General features: G+C 44.3%; 1 protein-coding gene across 1 annotated transcript in view; it reads right to left on the bottom strand.

Annotated features, from left to right (window-relative positions):
• Positions 1-22,287, bottom strand: part of ADGRD2 (adhesion G protein-coupled receptor D2) — a 720,317-nt gene that overhangs the window by 344,747 nt on the left and 353,283 nt on the right. Inside the window, exons 17-18 of the mRNA XM_082264234.1 lie at positions 10,617-10,770; positions 1,134-1,267 (exon numbers count right to left, since the gene is read on the bottom strand). Coding sequence (XP_082120360.1) covers positions 1,134-1,267; positions 10,617-10,770 — 288 coding nt within the window. The remainder of the gene's footprint in view (positions 1-1,133; positions 1,268-10,616; positions 10,771-22,287) is intronic.

Raw genomic sequence — 22,287 nt, forward strand, 5'->3', positions numbered from 1 at the left:
CTGGACTACTGGCTGGGTAGCCTTGACCTCTGGCCAGAACTTGCACAATTTGCAATGGAACTGTTGGCTTGCCCCCCATCCAGTGTCCTGTCCGAAAGGATGTTCAGCGCAGCAGGGGGTGACCAATAAGCGCACTCGCCTAGCTTATGACAGTGACTACCTCACATTTATAAAAATTAATGAGGCATGGATCTCAGAGGAATTCAACACATGTGACCAGTAGACCATGTTTGATTAAAATTCCTCATGACAGGCCACAAATAGACCGCCATTCACCCACAACAATTCATGGTCCTTGTCTTCGGTAAATACAGCGGCATAAAAGGCATTTCATGTCCATTGAATGCCTAATTTTTGGGGCCTTTCATGGCCGACAATAATTTTTCCTGTCAATGCCTAATGTACCTCCAACCACAGAATACAACGTTCTTAGCTGTCAGGTAAACGCATGTGGGCTAATTTTTGGGGCCTGTAATGGGCGACACTTAATTATTTATCCTGTGAATGCCAAATGTACCTTCAGCCATAGAATACAACGTTCTTAGCTGTCAGGTAAACGCATGTGGGCTAATTTTTGTATCTTCATTAAATGTAACCATATTGCTACACTTAGAGGTGCCTCTCTTCTTTTTTATACTTTAATAGTTGTGACGAGAAGCTACTTGTATATCAAGACACTGCTCGTTTATCAAGTCAAAATTTATAAAAAAAAAATGTTCTTGTCTTATGCAAAGTTAGTCAGACCAAGTTACTCTCAATCCAAGGTTTTACTGTATATATTTTAATCATAGAACTATATAGTAAATGTATGTAGTGTCAAAGATGAAAAGTACAAAATATGCATTTGCAGCCAAAATCCAATGAAGATCAATTTTTTCCAAGGTGAAATTGGGTAAAATACATATTTCTAAGAAACCTAAATATATGGAATGATTAGTAAAGATAAAAAAACACATTATACATTTGCAGTTAAGGTAATTAAAACTTTATCCTAATATGGCTTTGTTTGCCAAGGTCGTATTTAAGAGTATACACTCTTATTTTAAAAGTCAATGCAGCTTGGCCTCTTTGCTGCCTATACAAAATGCAAATACTGTGCATCAACAGGTAGATGTTGAATAACAAATACATACCGTTAATATGAAAAGAACGGGACCCACGAATGCCCAGATTATGTCAGTCTGAATGTTTAGCCAGCAGTGACTGTCTGCCACATATTTATCTAAAGAGGTTGCCAAGGTCACGATTACAATAATGACTGGAAGACCTACAGAGGAGGAGATAACAGATTTTTCATTAGTAGACAAGATTTGGTAAGACAGAGAAACCCTTCTGTTCTGTATTAGAAGCATAGAATAAGGTTACAATTTAGTATCCGTTTTTTAGAAATTAAAATTGAATTGAAATAAAATCTTTCTGGTAATGTATTTTTGGAGTGAAATGTGAAAATTCATGTTCTTCACATGTGTGAATGCATATATGCATTTTTTTTTTTTTTTTTTGTAGAATACTTGCCAGTCTCACCAGCAATGACTTCGAAGATATTTGTTTCTATTTAAGAGAGATACTGGCCAATGTGGCCATAGGATCTACTTGGAGGTGTGTCAGATGCCTACCACCCCCCACTGTACACTATGGTTTCACCAACTGGCCACAATCACTGCAGTTCTACGGGGCCACAGAGCAGGGAGGAGTTGGGGGATTGGACAGGGATGTATGTCTCCAATGCACCCAAAAGCGTGTGATGGTCGAGGAATTTTGGCCAGGGTAAGAGAGCACAGCTTGGAGTCTGGTGAAGAACACCGGCCAAAAGACACCCTCTATGTCTTTTAAAAAAAAAAAGATAGAGGGACAACTTTTATCTTCTGTCTATTTTTTACTGTTACTATTGTGTAGCTCTGGTCTGAGCTTTTTAAATGCTGATTAACAGTTCTGAAAAAAAAAACAGCAGTGATGGACAGCTGAAGCAAGAAAGAAATGAGGTTGGGAGGTGTCTTGATTGGCTGTTGCTACAGCTGAAGAGTAGTGATGGATGAACATCTGATCGCGAACGCGATCGCGCAAAGGTTCACGACGGGTCCCATTCATTTTAATGGCAGGTGAACATGAAAAACCTCCAGGTAATATTTGCAGCCACAAAATACATACTAGCTGTGCGCACACAGTCCCACAACATGGACACTGACCTACCAGAAATATTAGGCGAATCTGCGAATCTGCGATCGACAAGCATTCTTTTTTTTATTTGCAAAATTTTGTCAATTCAAGAGTGCATGAAGGCCATGGAGGAGAGGCAATGCCAGGCTATGAAGGGTTAAAATCAGCCAGAACTGAAAGCAGCTGGTAAATACATGTCAAATACATATAGGGTCCATTCACACATCTATAAAATGGGTCTGCATCTGTTCTACAATTTAGCGGAACGTTTACAGACCCATTGATTTTCAATTCCAGTCTGAAAAATTAGGCATTCACAGGATAAAGAAGTAAGTGTCGGCCATTACAGGCCCCAAAAATTAGCTGACAGGCTTTCACCTGACAGCGAAGAACTTTGTATCCTGTGACTGGAGGTACATTAGGCATTCACAGGATAAATAAGTGTCGGCCATTACAGGCCCCAAAAATTAGGCATTCAAAGGACATAAAGGCCTTTTGAGCCACTGTATTTAGCTAAGACAGGGACCATGAATTGTTATGGGTGGTGGCGGATATTTGTGGCCTGTCATGAGGAATTTGAATCAAACATGGTCTACTGGCCACATGTGTTGAATTTCTCAGAGATCCATGCCTCATTCATTTTTAGAAATGCGAGGTAGTCAACACTGTCGTGAGCTAGGCGAGTGCGCTTATCGGTCACGATCCCCCTTGCTGCACTGAATGTCCTTTCGGACAGGATACTGGATGAGGGGCAAGCCAACAGTTCCATTGCAAATTGTGCAAGCTCTGGCCAGAGGTCAAGCCTGCCCACCCAGTAGTCCAGGGGTTCATGACTTCTCAGAGCGTCCACATCGGCCATTAACTAGATGTAGTCAGACACCTGTCGTCTAGGCATTCCCTGATGCTGGATCTGGAGGACAGATGTCGATGGGTAGGCTGAAAGAATGATCTCCTATCAGAAGTGACCAACACATCTTCAAACCGCCCTCTTCTTGCAGGCGCTGTTGGATTGGTACCCGCAACTGTTTCTCTGTGAGTGGAAATTCCTCTGCCAGCGCACGCAAAAGCAGAATGAAGCATTTGTCGAAGCAAGGCCTGGAAGTGCTTCATTCTGACCGCCCTCTGCGATGGTGGTAACATTTCCGCAATTTTTTGTTTGTACCGGGGGTTTAAGTACGTTGCCACCCAGTACTGATCCTTGCCCTTTATGCTTTTTATACAGGGGTCCCTCTTAAAACACTGGGGCATGAAGGCCCCCATTTGCACTAAACTGGAAGCGGTGTAGTGGCCTGGCTCCTGCTCATCATCCAGGATAATGTCGTCCTCGTTCTCCTCCTCCCATCCACGGACAACACCAGGGATCCCAGAAAGGTTTAAAGCATGCTCTTATTGCTCTTCCTCATCTGCCCCGACACCATCCTCCTCTGACTCCTCTTCAGACTCCTGTTGTTGACTTGTCTCAGATGGAGTAGCCCCCCCTGGGAATTCATCCATTATTGCGACTTCCTCATCTTCCTGCTCCTGTTTCTCGATAGCTTGATCAATGACACGACGCAATGCAAACTCCAGAAAGAAGGCGTAAGGTACGATGGTGCCCTGCCTGCGACTGACCAGTTTGGTGATCTCATCAAATGGCCACAGAAGTCTGCATGCGTCGCACATGAGCAGCCACTGGCGCGGTGAAAAAAAAACAAGCTCCCTAAAACCTGTCTTGCCGCAGAGTTCGTACAGGTATTGTAACGTGAAAGGTTTTTTTGGGGGTGCCACAAGGGGGACTTTTCAGTTGGGGTGCTTAAGTATTCATTGATATATAAAGTAAAACTAGAGAAAATTTATTTATAGTAAAAAAAATAAGAAATTTTATTCTGAACAGTAAAAAGTATACTGTAATTGAAGGGATTACAATATACTGTACAAAACTGAATTGTATTAAAAACATATACAGTAAACAGCCATATAGTATCATACAAATATATATATACTCTCCTAACACAAGGGTAGATGGTGTATATGCTTTATACCCAGTTGCATCCACAATGGATGGTCTTTGTGCAGGAGGCGTAGTGGCCCACAGCCATTAACCCAACATGTTTCGCGGCACTGCCGCCGCTTCTTCAGGGGTATCTTTGAGGGTATCACATAGATATATTTGTCATGAAAAGAATTTAATAACGACTTAAATGGGAAAAAATAAAGAAGAAAGAAAGAAATCAATACAGAATCATCAAACGTATGTTTACAGTAACTTATACGATTTATGATATACTGTTACAACATATAGAAATCATATCTATATTAAACAGATATTGCATGCAATGCAATATCTGTTTACTATAGATATGATTTCTATATGTTGTAACAGTATATCATAAATCGTATAAGTTACTGTAAACATACGTTTGATGATTCTGTATTGATTTCTTTCTTTCTTCTTTATTTTTTCCCATTTAAGTCGTTATTAAATTCTTTTCATGACAAATATATCTATGTGATACCCTCAAAGATACCCCTGAAGAAGCGGCGGCAGTGCCGCGAAACATGTTGGGTTAATGGCTGTGGGCCACTACGCCTCCTGCACAAAGACCATCCATTGTGGATGCAACTGGGTATAAAGCATATACACCATCTACCCTTGTGTTAGGAGAGTATATATATATTTGTATAATACTATATGGCTGTTTACTGTATATGTTTTTAATACAATTCAGTTTTGTACAGTATATTGTAATCCCTTCAATTACAGTATACTTTTTACTGTTGTTCAGAATAAAATTTTTCTTGTTTTTTTTACTATAAATACATTTTCTCTAGTTTTACTTTATATATCAATGAATACTTAAGCACCCCAACTGAAAAGTCCCCCTTGTGGCACCCCCAAAAAAACCTTTCACGTTACAATATTTACTAGGGACGTGGTGCTTTGTATCTGTTATAAACTTGCAGAGATAGCCTTTTTTTCTATATAGTTCGTACAGGTAGTCGTTAACTGCACGTTTCTGCTGGAGCAGTCTATCAAGCATATACAAGGTTGAGTTCCATGCAGTCACAAATAAGACGTCTGACGGGCAGGTTGTGTCGCAAGGCGAGGCGAGCCATGGCTGTGTAAGATCTTCTAAAATGGCCCGAGATTTTCCTGGCCTGCCACAAGACGTCCTGGACCCTAGGGTATTTGACAACGAATCGCTGCACGACCAAGTTCAGGACGTGTGCCATGCATGGCACGTGTGTAATTTTGCCCTGTTTCAGCGCGCTCAGCAGATTGGCACCGTTGTCGCACACCACTTTACCAACTGTCAAACTGAGCGGTGTTAGCCACTGATCTGCATGTGAACGCAAAGCTGAAAGGAGTGCAGGACCAGTGTGGCTCTTGGCTTCCAGGCACAACAGACGCAGCACAGCATGGCAACGTCTCACCTAGCATGTCCAATAGGTTCTGGGGATCTTGGGCGGCGCAGCGGAATAGACGGTAGCAGCGGAAAAGAAGGAGTCAGCCGAGGAGGAAAGGGAGAATGGAGTAGGAGGAGAAGAGGCAGACCTGCATGCAATCCGTGGCGGTAAAACCAAATCTACACGGGTGCCATCGGTTACATGCTTGATGGCCGTCAGAAGGTTCACCCAGTGGGCAGTAAAAGTTATATACCTTCCCTGCCTGTGTTTGTTAGACCACTTGTCTGTTAGATGTATCTTGGCACCGACACTGTGTGCCAGAGATACATTCAATTGCCACTGAACATGGCCATATAGCTCTGGGATGCCCTTCTGCAAGAAATATTTCCTTCCTGGGACCTTCCATTGTGGTGTTCCAATGGCCACAAATTTTCGAAAGGCCTCCGAGTCCACCAGTTTATATGGCAGTAGTTGGCGGGCTATCAGTTCTGACAAGCTAGCGGTCAACCGTTGGGCAAGAGGGTTATCCGGCGTCATCATTTTTTTTTTCTGCTCGAACATTTGGGCCACGGAAGCCTGCCTTTTTCCAGAACAACGTGAGGACGGCATGATGGAAAGTGGAGTGGAGGACAATTGTGAGGAGAGAGGAGAAGAGGCTGGACAGTGAGAGCCTGGAGTGTGGCTTTGTGGGTTCTGACGGTGTTGCTCCCACTGGGCTCGGTGATGGGAGACCAGGTGTCTTCTTAAGGCGGTCGTCCCTAGGTGAGTGTTGGGCTTACCGCGACTTATGCGTTGACTGCAAAGGCTGCAGATGGCAACACTATTGTCGGCAGCGGACACGTTAAAAAAAGCCCACACTGCGGAGCCATGTGTCGGCGTCCTGGGAGCGCCAGTGTCACGGTTCTCACCATGGCTTACAGACAGCCAGGCTTGGTCGCCGTTAAGTACCAGACATGGGATTTGAACCTGTGTACTTTGACATTCTGTCCTGTTATCCTACCTCTGAGCCACACTTCAGCTCTTATGGATCCAGTCTTGTTAATCTGGTATTGCCTGCAGCACTAGGGGGCTGGACTTCACCTGAGTATACTCCTTTCTCTCATTTTCCACCTGAAGCTAATTACTCAATTAAGCAAGGTATAAAACACTGCCTCTCCCTAAGAGTAGTGTCAGTTCATTGCTGATCTTTGTTCCTGTTTGACAGACTTTGTTCCTGTGTTCCTGATCATTGTTCCTGTTTGATAGACTTTGTTCCTGTGTTCCTATTTCCTGAGCGTGTGTTCCAGGCTGACTCCGGCTTCCATCCTTACCTTCCTGCGACCTTATCTTCCTCTCATCTCCTGATCCTTATCCAGACTTGTGTCATCCAGTGACTACAGTTATTCCTGGACTTCCCTTCCCATTGTATTCCTGCCGGTCCTGCTTATTGGAGCACCTTCCTTGCCAAGCCCCCGTGCACAGATTCACAGGCCAGGTGGCTTTCTTACCTGGTCAGCTTGGACTGTGGATATCTGCAAGTGTGAGCGTACATCTCTGTGTTACAGACTCCAACAAAGGTAAGCTCTGTGACAGCCAGATGTGACTGTACATGGTTGATGGCTCACTCCTGATACATTAGCAGTCTGGTTTGTCCCTCATGTGCATTGTAAGTTCGGCCTGCTTCTCCTCCCTATCTGCTGGTCCATCTCTCCCTCTGAACTCCCCTCCTCTTCCTCTCTTGTGGGCACCCACATGATGTCCATAGACACGTCATCATTGACATCACCTTCCCCACCACTAACATTAGAGATCTCAGAGTAGGCAGCAACAGCAGGGACCAACCTCCTTGGGCTGATCTGGGTACTGTCGTCAGACTACTGAGTGGCGGCTGTTGTTACCTCCTCTTCCTGATCCGATGCCAAGAATGACTGTGCATCGGAAATGTCTTGTGATGGATTGGAAAATAATTCCTGTGACTCAAGCGGAGGGTATATGGTTGTGGTGTCTTTGGGGGGTGCACACAGCAGAGTGAAGAGGGTGCAGATAGAGAGGATGAGGAGGGCGCAGAAGAGGAAGGCTGAGTGAGCCACTCAACTAAGTCCCCCCCCCCATCCCCATCCTACAGGGGCAGCTGTGTTTTCCACTGTGTATGGATAGAGACTAGGGCACATTATTGGAAGCTGCAGCTGTCTTGATCACTACTGTGTAAAGCCTGGGCTGAAAGTATCAGGAGCTTAGTGCTGTTTCTGCCATGCTGTGAGCAGTGCCCTATTTAGGGCAAAGTGCAAGAGCCATGCATAGGGTAGGGGAGAGAGCTGCTGTGATAGAGGGAGCTGCAGAGACTAGGAGGTGTGCTTTGCCAGGACCACATGGCCATGGAACAACCCTGCTTAGAACCTTGGACTGTTTCCTAAGAGCACGTAATTTACCCAAGGCAAGTGACTTGTATGTGAACGCGGGGTAAATGCTAAATAAAAAAAAGTAAACAAAGGGGAAAAAAAGCCCTATTCCTGCAGAGGAAGCTAGGAGGGGTGGAGAGGTGGGATCGTCCTCGGGAAGGTGAAGGTCCGCTTTAACCTGAGCCTGAGTCTACTCAAGGTCCCTGTGTTGTGGAAGACATCCTGCCTTGTCGCTATGCAGAAGACATCACGTCCTTGTGGCTGGATTACAGACCAGTGGCCTCCCACATTATGAGGACTTTGTAGAAAATTGTTTTTATCAGTCACGGCCCATGGTTAGTTAATATTTAGACCCTTTGCAGTTTGCCTACCAACTGAGGCTGGTAGATGAGGATACTATAAAATTCATGTTAAATTGCATGTATGCACACCTGGATAAGCCAGAGAGCACTATGAGGTTCATGTTTTTTGCTTTTGATACTGTCAGGCTGGATCTCTTGGGTGAGAAGCTAGCAGCAATATAGGATAATGTTTCCCTTGTGTCACGAATTGCAGACTGCCTGATAGGAAGATGGCAGTATGTACGTTTGCAAGACTGTGTATTGGATAGGGTGATCAGCAATATTGGGGTTCCACGGGAGACAGTTCTCTCTCCCTTTATTTTTACTGTCTATACTACTAGTTTCAGTTACCAGAGTCTTCTCCTCAAGTTTTTTGATGACTCTACAGTAGTGAGATGTATCAGGAATGGGAAAGAGACTGTATCTAGGACTGTGGTGGAGAACCTTGGCAAATAGTATGAGGATAATCATCTCTATCTAAATGTGACAAAAACAAAGCAGCTGGGTGTGGATTTGAGAAGGCGTACGGCACAGGAGACCCCTGTATCCATCCGAGTAGTGGATGTAGTAGAGTTACTAGTATCCGGGGTGCACATAGATAATAAGCTGGAGTGAAGTAGGAATACTGAGGCGCTCTATAGGAAAGGCGAAAGCAGCCTCTATTTTTTAAGGAGGCTGAGGTCTTTTAATGTCTGCCCGATGGTGCTGAAGATGTTTTATGGATCTGTGGTGGCCAGTGCTCTCCTGTATGCTGTGACATGCTGGGGAAACAAGCTTAAGCCTAGTACACACGCAATGATTATCTGCCGACCGATCGTCCGTCTTTTGTCCAGAGTGGTGTTTGTTGGTTGGAATGTGCTCTAGACTGCACACAAATTTTCTCGCCCGACAAAATTCTACTTCAGAAGTGATGTCATGTGTTGGTTTGCTTTCTTTGTGTTCTTTCTTCTCTAAAAATGCCCAGTCTTGCTCATTAGATTTTTCCCTGTCGAAATCTGTACTGACTGCACGAAAATCGTCCGTGTTTTGACGGCGGACAAAAATTTTATAGCCTGCACACCAGATTTTTTTTGGCCGAAAAGTCGGAGTCGGTTGTCGGAAGCATCATACTAACAAGCCGAAAATCGGCAGATCGGTCGTCGGATGAAAATTCCCTGCCGATTTTCGACACGTGTGTTCGAGGCTTTAGGGTGGCCGACACCCACAGACTCAAAAAACTGATTCGCAAGGCCAGTGATGTTAGATTGGAGTGAATCTTTAATAACAGTGTTGGAGAGGAAAATGTTGTTCAAGGTACCGTCAATCTTGGACAACTCCTCCCACCCACTTCACAATACACTGGTCAGTCTGAGGAGTACTTTCAGTGACAGAATGTTACAACTACGGTGCACCACAGAGCGACACAGGAAATCATGTTCGCCTGTAGCCATCAAATTATATAATTCTTCTCTGTGAGTGCTAGATGTGACGATTTAATCTGGTTTATGATCCGTATTTTTATGTCATTTTTATAGCATGTTGGTATTATGTTAACTATTATTTTTGGCAATGCTAGAGAAAGTGGTATACGATTTGTATTTTGGTTATGTTATTTTGTATAGTTTGGTTTTGTTATTTTTCAATCTGTGTTATTAATTATATGTTGTATTTTAATAGCATGATTTTTTTTTTTTTTAGAGTATAGTTTAATTTTATTTTATCTGATACTAATTGCTTTTATTAGTAATTTTATCGTGTCATTTTGTCTTTTTCCGTTCGTTATTGTGATCTTGTGTTGTCTTTGTAGAATGTAACTTTATCTTTATAACTTCCCTTTGGGATTATTAAAGTAATCTGAACCTGAATTCTGAACACTTTGATCATAGATGGATGGAGAGATAGATAGAGAGATAGATAGAGAGATAGATAGAGAGATAGATAGAGAGATAGATAGAGAGATAGAGAGATATTGCAAACAGACCACTTTTGTTAAATTTATAATAGAAGCATGTATTTCCGGGAATTTACTATTGTGCAGGTGGAAAGCACTAAGGACACAATTCAATGCATTGTTTTATTCATATGCATTCCAATAACAGCAACTACATTTGCATATCAGAGTCAATACAAAGCTCAAAGTTCAGCAAGAAACAAATGTCTGATTTATGCATTAAGGTCATATCAATTATGAGATATAGGTTCCATGCAACAACGCATTCTGATATTATGTTTCTGAGTGCCAAGATACATCATAGCTCATGACTAAAGAGGTAGGACTTTTACCCACCCATGTTTCTATTCATGTTACCATGAAAATATTTAAAATATATCATTTATAGCTTAAATCCTACTTAGGTAAGGAACTTCAACTCACCCCATCCAGTGATGTAGTAAAATTTCATTCTTCTGCCTTCACTCATGTTCACTGCAACAACTTTACTCCACAATAGTAGGCCTTCAACTAACATCCAAGCAAAGGCCGCCATAAAAAACAGGTGAAGACAAGCTGTAACTGTGATGCAGATAACCTAAGGGATTGAATAAACACAACTTAAAGTTGCTGTCACAGATAACATAAATGAAATATTAGCTATAAAGATCTGAACAACCATACTGTGTATTACAATTATGAATACAATCAATGTAAAAATGTCCATGAATTGCACTCATGTAAAATTGAGGGTACTTTTGCCACACCGGTTACTATACACTAGGGATAGACCAATATGTTTGTCAGGGCCGATACCGATAGTTTGGTCACAACGTATCGGTATCGGCCGATATTTTGTACATTTAAAGTTTTGAAAAATCAACAATTTTTGACACAAATCTGGTACTGAACATGTTAATTTTTGTTTAATGTTTAATGGCTGGCTTTCTGGCACCCTGTGGTGAGTGGCTGGCACCCTGTGGTGGGTTGGTAACTGGCACATTGGGGGTGTGGCTGGCTGGTACAATGCCTGTGGCTCGCTGGTACAGGGCCTGTGGGTGGCTGGTTGGCTCGCTGGTACAGTGCCTGTGGCTGGCTGGCTGGTACAGAGTCTGTAGGTGTGGATGGCTGGCTGGCACCGGGCTGCTGTGGGTGGGTGTATGGCTGTGATACACTCCCGCGAGACTAGTCCCGACTCCAGACGAGGCTATCCAAGGCGAGTGAGGCGGCCTAAGAAGGCAGAATGACGTCACGAAAATATCTGTAATATCGGCGTAGGGCAGTTCTAGGTACAGACGTTGAGGCTACAGGGGCCCATGTGTTCCAAGGGGGGACCTGACGTGGCGTCCTCCCTCACCCAGGGTTCCGGCGGGCCAGGCCTGGGAGGGGAGGAGGGGGGGTCTAGAAGGCCTAATACCATAAGTGGGCGTTCGGGGAAGTGTAAAGGTGCTCACCACTTGGCAAAGCCAACCAGCGAAAGAGCACATAAGCCAGAAGAGGGAGGGCAAGGCATGAGAGGGACTGGGAGGGAGAGGGGAGGGGGGTTGAGGGGGGGGAGGTAAAAAGAAAAACACACTCAACAAATACACACCACTACACAGGGGGGGGGGGGGGGGTTGGGAGCACACAGTCAAGAAGACATAAAAAAACAAGGGAAGCCATAAGATAGTAATAGCGAACCAAAAGAGAAATCACCAGTCATGTCATGAAGATAAGCCGGCAAGAGCACAAGCTAGGCGAACATCAGCAGGGATACACAGGCCAAGAGGTATAGGCAAGCGGTTGCCACATTAAGAACTGAGTTTAGAGAATTCCGCCGTGCTAGCAAAATGAAGCCAGCATGCCCATTTCTTATGATATTTGGTTGGGGTATCATGAGCAATATGGATGAGTTCCTCCATCTCCGCTATGGTGGACACCCTACGTAGCCACTGTTTGATCGTCGGGGGTTGCGTAGAGTTCTAAAGCACAGAGATACATTGTAAATAGTAGATTTCAATAAAGTTACATTTTATTTGACTTTAAGGACTGTTATTCGTACCTATTTAAGAACTGTCAGTCAGAGGAGTAGGCTTTTGGTGGTTATCCTTCTTCGCCAAGTGGAATTTTTTTTAATTTTTTTTTGTTTTGTTTTTTTTTTCTGGGCCGGCGGTGCGGCGAGCATTGTGATTTGATCTACATTGGGGGACATTGTTTTTTTATTTTCTTAATAAAGAAACTGAAAAACTGCCTCCTGTCTTTATTTTTGACACTTTTTTTGGTGAATGAGCAAGGGTATTCCTTTACATGGGGGGGTTGGGGCCCCCTTTAACAGGGGCTTCTAGATTCTGATCAGTCCCCTGCCTGTAGACCCCCACAACCACTGCCCAGGGTGAGGGCATGGGGGGGGGGCGCTCGCTCACCCCCCCCCCCCCCCTTTATTGGCCTGCCAGGCTGCATGCTCAGATAAGGGTCTGGTATCGATTTTAGGGGACCCCACGCCTTTTTTTTAAATACATTTTTGGCTTCCTGTTCATTCACAAACTGAAGCATAGTAAACACAGTTTACTATACTTCACTTATGAATGAGTACAGAGTGCAAGTGTCTTTGATTTAGAAAAGGAAGGCACTGATAAACAACATATTTCCTAGCCCCTTTCCCCACTCTTTATCCTGAAACATCCCCCGCAGCGGAGAGGAGGTAAGCCAGCAGCACTGCGGGGCGAGGAGGCCAACAAGGGGAACCCTGGGCGGTAGGGGGAATTGGCACTGCACATAGTGATTAGGGGCGATATGTTGCCACCTCACCACCTGTTTTACCCCATAAATGCAGCATCACTATGCCACAACCGCATGCCCCCATTCACCTGGGGGTATACTTCTAGCCATGGCCACAGCATGTGTACATCCCTGGCTGTTGCCACTTCAGGTAAAGGGGGAGTGGTTGGGATGGTAAAAAAGATGGCTCTACTGTGTGGTTTTTACTGTCCCCCCAACCGTATGCAAGAACAAGCTGTGGGTTCACAGTTCTGTGGCTGCATGCTGCGTGTAGGACAGACGTTTTATTTCAATGGGCTTTCCTACCCATAGAAACACAGGGAGAGAAGTCCCTGACCCTTTTTTTTTTTTAAATCGTACCACACTGAAAGCACACTGGGTTTGCCATTAAGAATTTAACCACTTAAGCCCCGGAAGATTTTACCCCCTTCCTGACCAGGGCCTATTTTGCGATTCGGCACTGCGTGACTTTAACGGACAATTGCGCGGTCGTGCGACGCTGTACCTAAACGACAACATTTTTTAACATTTTAGGCCAATTTTTCTGCTACATATTTTTGGTACAAAAAATCACAAAAAGCGTATTTTGATTGGTTTGCGCAAAAGTTATTGCGTTTACTAACTAAGGGAAAGATTTTTGACATTTTTGTTGTTTTTTTTTAACGTGTAATGGTGGCGATCTGCAATTTATTTATTTTTTTGCGGGACTGCGTCATTGTGGCGGACAGATCGGACCCTTGACTGACATTTTTGACACTTTTTGGGTTACCAGTGACATTACTACAGTAATCAGTACTATACATATGCACTGTTACTGTAAAATGACACTGGTAGTGAAGGGGTTAACTTTTTTTGAGAGGGAGGGGTTATGTGTGTCCCTAGGGGCGTGATTCTAACTGTGATTGGCTGTGGCTGAGCTGTAAGAACAGTGATCAACGGTCCTACATAGTAGAACCGTATGATCACCATTCTTACACAGGGAAGAATGACAGGCGGCTTGTTTACATTAGCCGCCTGCCTTTCTCCCGGTGTCACGGACGATCGCGAGTGCCTGGCGGACATCGGGTCCGCCGGGCACACGCGCGGGGGGGGTCCGTGACCGAGCGGGCGCGCGCTCGCTCCCCAGAGCCTCACAGGCTAGTGACGTAGCCCTACGTCGCTTTGCCTGTGAGGGGCTGAATGCTGCAGTAAATATACTGTGAGCAGTCGGCAAGTGGTTAATATGACACCCCTGCACTTCTGCTAAAGAGCAGCAAATTTCACTGTATGTCAGGAAGATGCGCTTTTTAGTGCGTTCCCAAGCACACAGTAAATTGAACCAAGCCTTAGACTGGGGTGCATCAAAACTTAAAATACTTTTTAAGGGTGCCCTGACTGGAAACAGATTGAGAAACACTGGCAAGTTTCCCCTACAGATTGCATGTGAATATTAAGTTGCTGCTCCCAGTCCCTATGAAAAGGAGGGATACAGGGCTGAGATAATAATTTTCTACTTTCTTGTTATCCTTCTGTTGTAGATAAAAAACATATTTCTGTAAGAAAAAAGCTTTTAACACAGTTTATAACTGCATTTCTAGAAAGCATATGCATTTGTGTTTGATCATTTTGTATTAAGGACATGCGTGTACAGTATCTCACAAAAGTGAGTACACCCCTAACATTTTTGTCAATATTTTATTATATCTTTTCATGTGACAACACTGAAGAAATTATGCTTTTCTACAATGTAAAGTAGTGAGTGTACAGCTTGTATAACAGTGTAAATTTGCTGTCCCCTAAAATAACTCAACACACAGCCATTAATGTCTAAACCACTGGCAACAAAAGTGAGTACACCCCTAAGTAAAAATTTCCAAAATTGGGCCCAAAGTGTCAATATTTTGTGTGGCCACCATTATTTTCCAGCACTGCCTTAACCCTCTTGGCCATGGAGTTCACCTGAGCTTTACAGGTTGCCACTGGAGTCCTCTTCTACTCCTGGTGGATCTTAGAGAGGTTGCGCTCCTCCACCTTTGAGGATGCCCCACAGATGGACTCGCCAAGCATGTCTGGAGAAATGCTTGGCCCATCCATCACCTTTACCCTCATCTTCTTTAGCAAGGCAGTGGTCATCTTGGAGGTGTGTTTGAGGTCGTTGTGTTGGAATACTGCCCTGCGGCCTAGTCTCCAGAGAGGGGATCATGCTCTGCTTTAGGATGTTACGGTAAATTTTGGCATTCATGGTTCCCGCAATGAAATGTAGCTCCCCAGTGCTGGCAGCACTCATGCAACCCCAGGCCATGACACTCCCACAACCATGCTTGATTGTAGGCAAGATACACTTGTCTTTGTACTCCTCTCCTGGTTGCTGCCACACATGCTTGACACCATCTGAACCAAATAAGTTTATCTTGGTCTCATCAGACCACAGGACATGGTTCCTTAAATCCATGTCCTTAGTCTGCTTGTCTTCAGCAAACTGTTTGCGGGCTTTGTTGTGCATCATCTTTATAAGAGGCTTCCCTCTGGGAAGACAGCCATGCAAACCAGTTTAATGCAGTGTGCGGCATATGGCCTAAGCACTGACAGGCTGACCCCCCCCCCCCCCCTCAACCTCTGCAGCTAAGCTGGCAGTACTTATACGTCTATTTCTCAAAGACAACCTCTGGATATGACACTGAGCATGTGCACTCAACTTCTTTGATCGACCATGGCGAGGCCTGTTCTGAGTGGAACTTGTCCTGTTGAACTGCTGTATGGTCTTGGCCACCATGCTGCAGCTCAGTTTCAGGGTCTTGGCAATCTTCTTAGAGTCTAGGCCATCTTTATGTAGAGCAATAATCCCTTTTTTAGATCCTCAGAGAGTTCTTTACCATGAGGTGCCATGTTTTACTTCCAGTGACCAGTATGAGAGAGTGATAACATCAAATTTAACACACCTGCTCCCCATTCACACCTGAGACCTTGTAACTAACGAGTCACATGACACTGGGGAGGGAAAATGGCTAATTGGGCCCAATTTGGACATTTTCACTTAGGGGGTGTACTCACTTTTGTTGCCAGTGGTTTAGACATTAATGGCTGTGTGTTTGAGTTATTTTGAGGGGACAGCAAATGTACACTGTTATACAAGCTGTACACTCACTACTTTACATTGTAGCAAAGTAGAATTTCTTCAGTGTTGACACATGAAAAGATATAATAAACTATTTACAAAAATGTGAGGGGTGTACTCACTTTTGTGAGATACTGTATGTACACAGGCAACATCTTTAAAGCAGAGCTCCAGGCTCCCCCCCAAAAAAATCAGAAGTCAGCAGCTACAAATACTGTAGCCACTGTCTTTGCATATTAGGGCACTTACCTGTCCAGGCATCCAGCCTTGGGTTTTCACCCAAGACGATTCTTCAAATGGCTGCCGGGTGCTGGTGCCACCATCTTGACTCAGGGAAACCGGCAGTGAAGCCTCGTGGCTTCAAAGTCAGGATCCTACTGCGCATGCACGAAGCACGCTGCGTTTGTAAATGGGCCGCAGTCCTCGGGGACCTGTGAAGTGTCCCAGAAGGCTATGGGGAAAGGAGGGGGGCCAAAAATCTGGCTCAGTTGGCAGCAGGTACCTACAGTGCCTTGCGAAAGTATTCAGCCCCCTTGAACTTTGCGACCTTTTGCCACATTTCAGGCTTCAAACATAAATATATAAAACTGTAATTTTTTGTGAAGAATCAAGAACAAGTGGGACACAATCATGAAGTGGAAAAAAATTTATTGGATATTTCAAACTTTGTTAACAAATAAAACACTGAAAAATTGGGCGTGCAAAATTATTCAGCCCCTTTACTTTGAGTGCAGCAAACTCTCTCCAGGAGTTCAGTGAGGATCTCTGAATGATCCAATGTTGACCTAAATGACTAATGATGATAAATAGAATCCACCTGTGTGTAATCAAGTCTCCGTATAAATGCACCTTCACTGTGATAGTCTCAGAGGTCCGTTTAAAGCGCAGAGAGCATCATGAAGAACAAGGAACACACCAGGCAGGTCCGAGATACTGTTGTGGAGAAGTTTAAAGCTAGATTTGGATACAAAAAGATTTCCCAAGCTTTAAACATCCCAAGGAGCACTGTGCAAGCAAAAATATTGAAATGGAAGGAGTATCAGACCACTGCAAATCTACGAAGACCTGGCCGTCCCTCTAAACTTTCAGCTCATACAAGGAGAAGACTGATCAGAGATGCAGCCAAGATGCCCATGATCACTCTGGATGAACTGCAGAGATCTACAGCTGAGGTGGGAGACTCTGTCCATAGGACAACAATCAGTCGTATACTGCACAAATCTGGCCTTTATGGAAGAGTGGCAAGAAGAAAGCCATTTCTTAAAGATATCCATAAAAAGTGTCGTTTAAGGTTTGCCACAAGCCACCTGGGAGACACCAAACATGTGGAAGAAGGTGCTCTGGTCAGATGAAACCAAAATAAAACTTTTTTGCAACAATGCAAAACGTTATGTTTGGCGTAAAAGCAACACACCTCATCACCCTGAACACACCATCCCCACTGTCAAACATGGTGGTGGCAGCATCATGGTTTGGGCCTGCTTTTCTTCAGCAGGGACAGGGAAGATGGTTACAATTGATGGGAAGATGGATGGAGCCAAATACAGGACCATTCTGGAAGAAAACCTGATGGAATCTGCAAAAGACCTGAGACTGGGACGGAGATTTGTCTTCCAACAAGACAATGATTCAAAACATAAAGCAAAATCTACAATGGAATGGTTCACAAATAAACATATCCAGGTGTTAGAATGTCTAAGTCAAAGTCCAATCCTGAATCCAATCAGGAATCTGTGGAAAGAACTGAAAACTGCTGTTCACAAACGCTCTCCATCCAACCTCACTGGGCTCAAGCTGTTTTGCAAGGAGGAATGGGCAAAAATTTCAGTCTCTCGATGTGCAAAACTGATAGAGACATACCCCAAGCAACTTACAGCTGTAATCGCAGCAAAAGGTGGCACTAAAAAGTATTAACACAAGGGGGCTGAATAATTTTGCACGTTCAATTTTTCAGTGTTTTACTTGTTAAAAAAGTTTGAAATATCCAATAAATTTCATTCCACTTCATGATTGTGTCCCACTTGTTGATTCTTCACAAAAAATTACAGTTTTATATCTTTGTTTGAAGCCTGAAATGTGGCAAAAGGTCACAAAGTTCCAGGGGGCCGAATACTTTCGCAAGGCACTGTATCAAAACCAGGTTCCTGCTCCCCCCCCCCCAAAAGGTGCCAAATGTGGCAGTGGAGGGGGGCAGAATGAAGACAAGCGTAGCTTCCCCTTTTTGGAGGCGCTCCGCTTTAACCACTTGCCTACCGCCGCACGACTATCTACAGCGGCGGTCAGCCCCTCACAGGCAAAGTGACGTAGGGCTACGTCACTAGCTTGTGAGGGTCTAGGGAGCAAGCGCGCGCCGCCGGAGGCGCGCTCCCGCGCGGTCACGGACCCCCCCGCGCGGTCACGGACCCCCCCCCCCCCCGCGCGTGTGACCGGCGGACCCGATGTCCGCCGGCCACTCTGCGATCGGCGGGGGAGAGGGAGAAAGTCAGGCAGCTTGTGTAAACAAGCTGCCTGTCATTCTCCCCTCTGTATGAGAGATGATCATATGGATCTACTATGTAGATCCGTTGATCACTCTGCATACAGCTGAAGCCACAGCCAATCACAGTTAGAATCACGCCCCTAGGGACAAACACAGCCCCTCCCTCTCAAATAAAGTTAACCCCTTCACTACCAGTGTATTTTTACAGTAACAGTGCATATATATAGCACTGATTACTGTAGAAATGTCACTGGTAACCCCAAAAGTGTCAAAAATGTCAGACAAGGGTCCGATCTGTCCGTCGCAGTACCGCAAAAAAAATCGCAGATCGCCGCCATTACGCGTTAAAAAAAAAACCAACAAAAATGACAAAAATCTTTCCCTTAGTTAGTAAACGCAATAACTTTTGCGCAAACCAATCAAAATACGCTTTTTGCATTTTTTTTTACCAAACATAGGTAGCATAAAACAAATTGGCCGAAAATGTTAAAAAATTTTGATTTTTACATTTTTTTGGGGGGGAATTTCATATAAAAAAAAGGGAAAAATATTGCTATTTTTGCAAAATTTACGCTCTTTTTTTGTTTATAGCGCGTGATCAAAAAATCGCACAGGTGATCAAATACCGCCAAAAGAAAGCACTGTTTGTGGGAAAAAAAGGACGCCAAATTCGTTTAGGTACAGCGTCGCACGACCGCGCAATTGTCCGTTAAAGTCATGCAGTGCCGAATCGCAAAATACCCCCTGGTCAGGAAGGGGGTAAAATCTTCCGGGGCTTAAGTGGTTAAAAAGCAAAGTAAGCAAAAAACCTATAGGAAGATCCCAAAATGTTAAAATATCAATATCACAGCAGTTCTATAATACGTACAATTCTGCCTTACTTTTCTTCCCCTATGGTCAATCAGCTCCTGCTCTGCCTCTTACTGTATATTCTCCTCAACTTTGTGATCAGCTTACATGAGGTTTCCTCTCAATCAACCAAAGCTGAACTCTTGGGAAAAAAGTCTTTACCCTTGAAATGGTGCCCACCCACCAATGCAAGGATTAACTACTTGTTTTGCCTAGAAGATGATGAATAAGCTAATATACTAAACTCATTCCTCACTCCCCAGCAGCCGCCACTCTTCTCCACTGTCTGATTTCCTGGCTTGTGGTCAGGTCCTTGGTGTCCACTGATACAATGCAAGAGTGCATTGTACAGGAGGATATCAGAGAGCTGACCAGTTAGGCAGCCATGGTAAAAAGCTTCAGGGGACATGGACTGGTCACATAAAGAGGAGGAAGCCTGCAGAAGTGAAACATTTTTTTTAGTATATCACCTTCTTCTTTATTCCCTAGGCAAAATGGGCAGGTCCTTGCATTGGGGAGGGGTCCCCTGCAAAGGTGAATATTTTTAAACCCTGAATTTCAATTCTAAGCGAGATGGCACACTTTACCAAATAATGGGCACCAAGCAAAATGTTATACTGATTGGATAGTAATGCTTACTAATGTGGTGAATCGCCAAGGGTCAAAAAACATTTTGCATAAAATAACCTTATCGTGAAATGGCACTTGCATTTGCTAATCACTAAATGTTTTCAAACAAAATTACCTGTTTATTTGTAAGTCAGCCCTCACGTTTTTCTCACTTGGGAAGAGTAGGTTTTGGGAACGCACAATTGACATTTTGTAATCATAGGCTTGAGCTCAAATTCCCTTTTTGTATTGATTAAAAGACTAAAAAGCCAAAAAAAAAAAAAAAACTTGGCCCTTTAAGGCCGTTTTGAGGTTGCTCCAGTCCTCCACGGCCATAGAGTTGAGTGGGGGCCAGCTTGTTCTCACTCGACTTTCTGCCTAGGAGGGGGATAGGACCGGATCATTTTCGCCGCTACCTACGGCTCCGGTAAGCAGGGAAAATGACTGGGAAGCGGCGGGAGGGGCGGGCACCTCTCCTGCCACCAATAAAAGTGATCCATGAGAAGGAGGACCGCCTGCCCAGTAGAAAAAATACCAGCAATAACCCGGGTATTTAACGTCAATGTAGCAACGTATAACTGCGGAGGGCAGTCCGGAAGTGGTTAACATTACCACATTCTGCACTATGCAATTCATCTCAGACTCTATTTACCACACCTCCTTTAAGCCTCACCCAATATTTTGTGTAATTTAAACAATGCCAACCTTTCGCCATGGCGCGCTTCAAGCGCCACATTATTTATTTTTGTTGGTGCCTAGGGTCCAATTTTGATTTTGAATATGGGCCCACTTACAGCATTTCACAAAAGTGAGTACACCCCTCACATTTATGTAAATATTTTATTCTATCTTTTCATGTGACAACACTGAAGAAATTACACTTTGCTACAATGTAAAGTAGTGAGTGCACAGCTTGTACAACAGTGTAAATTTGCCGTTCCCTCAAAATAATTCAACATACAGCCATTAATGTTTAAATCGCTGGCAGCAAAAGTGAGTACACCCCTAAGTGCAAATGTCCAAATTGGGCCCAATTAGCCATTTTCTCTCCTCGTTAGTGTTACAAGGTCTCAGGTGTGAATGGGGAGCAGGTGTGTCAAAAATGGTGTTATCGCTCTCATTCTCTCATACTGATCACTGGAAGTTTAACATGGCACCTTATGGCAAAGAACTATCTGAGGACCTGAAAAAAAGAATTGTTGCTCTACATAAAGATGGCCTAGGCTATAAGAAGATTGCCAAGACCCTTAAACTGAGCTGCAGCATGGTGGCCAAGACCATACAGTGGTTTACCAGGACAGGTTAAACTCAGAACAAGCCTCGCAGTGGTCAACCAAAGAAGTTGAGTGCACGTGCTCAGTTTCATATCCAGACGTTGTCCCAGGGAAATAGACATATGAGTGCTGCCAGCATTTCTGCAAGGGTGAAGGGGAGGGGGTTAACCTGTCAGTGCTCAGACCATGTCCACACTGCATCAAATTGGTCTGCATGGCTGTCGTCCCAGAAGGAAGTCTCTCCTAAAGATGATTCACAAGAAAGCCTGCAAACAGTTTGCTGAAGACAAGCAGACTAAGGACATGGATTACTGCAATCATGTCTTGTGGTCTGATGCAGTGGTTCTCAACTCCGGTCCTCGGGACCCACCAACAGGTCAGGTTTGCAAGATAACTAAATTACATCACAGGTGATCTCATTTGCTGCTCAGTGATTGTGGTATTCTAGTCTGCATCCCCCAAGGTAATACTTAAAATCTGGCCTGTTAGTGGGTCCCGAGGACCGGAATTGAGAGCCACTGGTCTAATGAGACCAAGATAAACGTATTTGGTTCAGATGGTGTCAAGCATGTAGCGGCAACCAGGTGAGGAGTACAAAGACAAGTGTGTCTTGCCTATAGTTAAGCATGGAGGTGGGGGTGTCATGGCCTGGGGCTGCATGAGTGGTGCCGGCACTGGGGAGCTACAGTTTATTAAGGGAACCATTAATGCCAACATGTACTGTGACATACTGAAGCAGAGCATGATCCCTTCTCTTCGGAAAATGGGACGCAGGGCAGTATTCCAACATGATAACGACCCCAAACACACCTCCAAGACAACCACTGCCTTGATAAAGAAGCTAAGGGTAAAAGTGATGGACTGGCCAAGCATGTTTCCAGACCTAAACCCTATTGAGCATCTGTGGGGCATCCTCAGACAGAAGTTGGAGGAGGTCTCTCTAACATCCACCAGCTCCATGATGTCATCATGGAGGAGTGAAAGAGGACTCCAGTGGAAACCTGTGAAGCTCTGGTGAACTCCATGCCCAAGAGGGTTAAGGCAGTGCTGGAA

Source organism: Pelophylax lessonae (assembly GCF_965119305.1).
Source record: "Pelophylax lessonae genome assembly, chromosome: 7".
In the NCBI taxonomy this organism is placed as follows: Eukaryota; Metazoa; Chordata; class Amphibia; order Anura; family Ranidae; genus Pelophylax; species Pelophylax lessonae.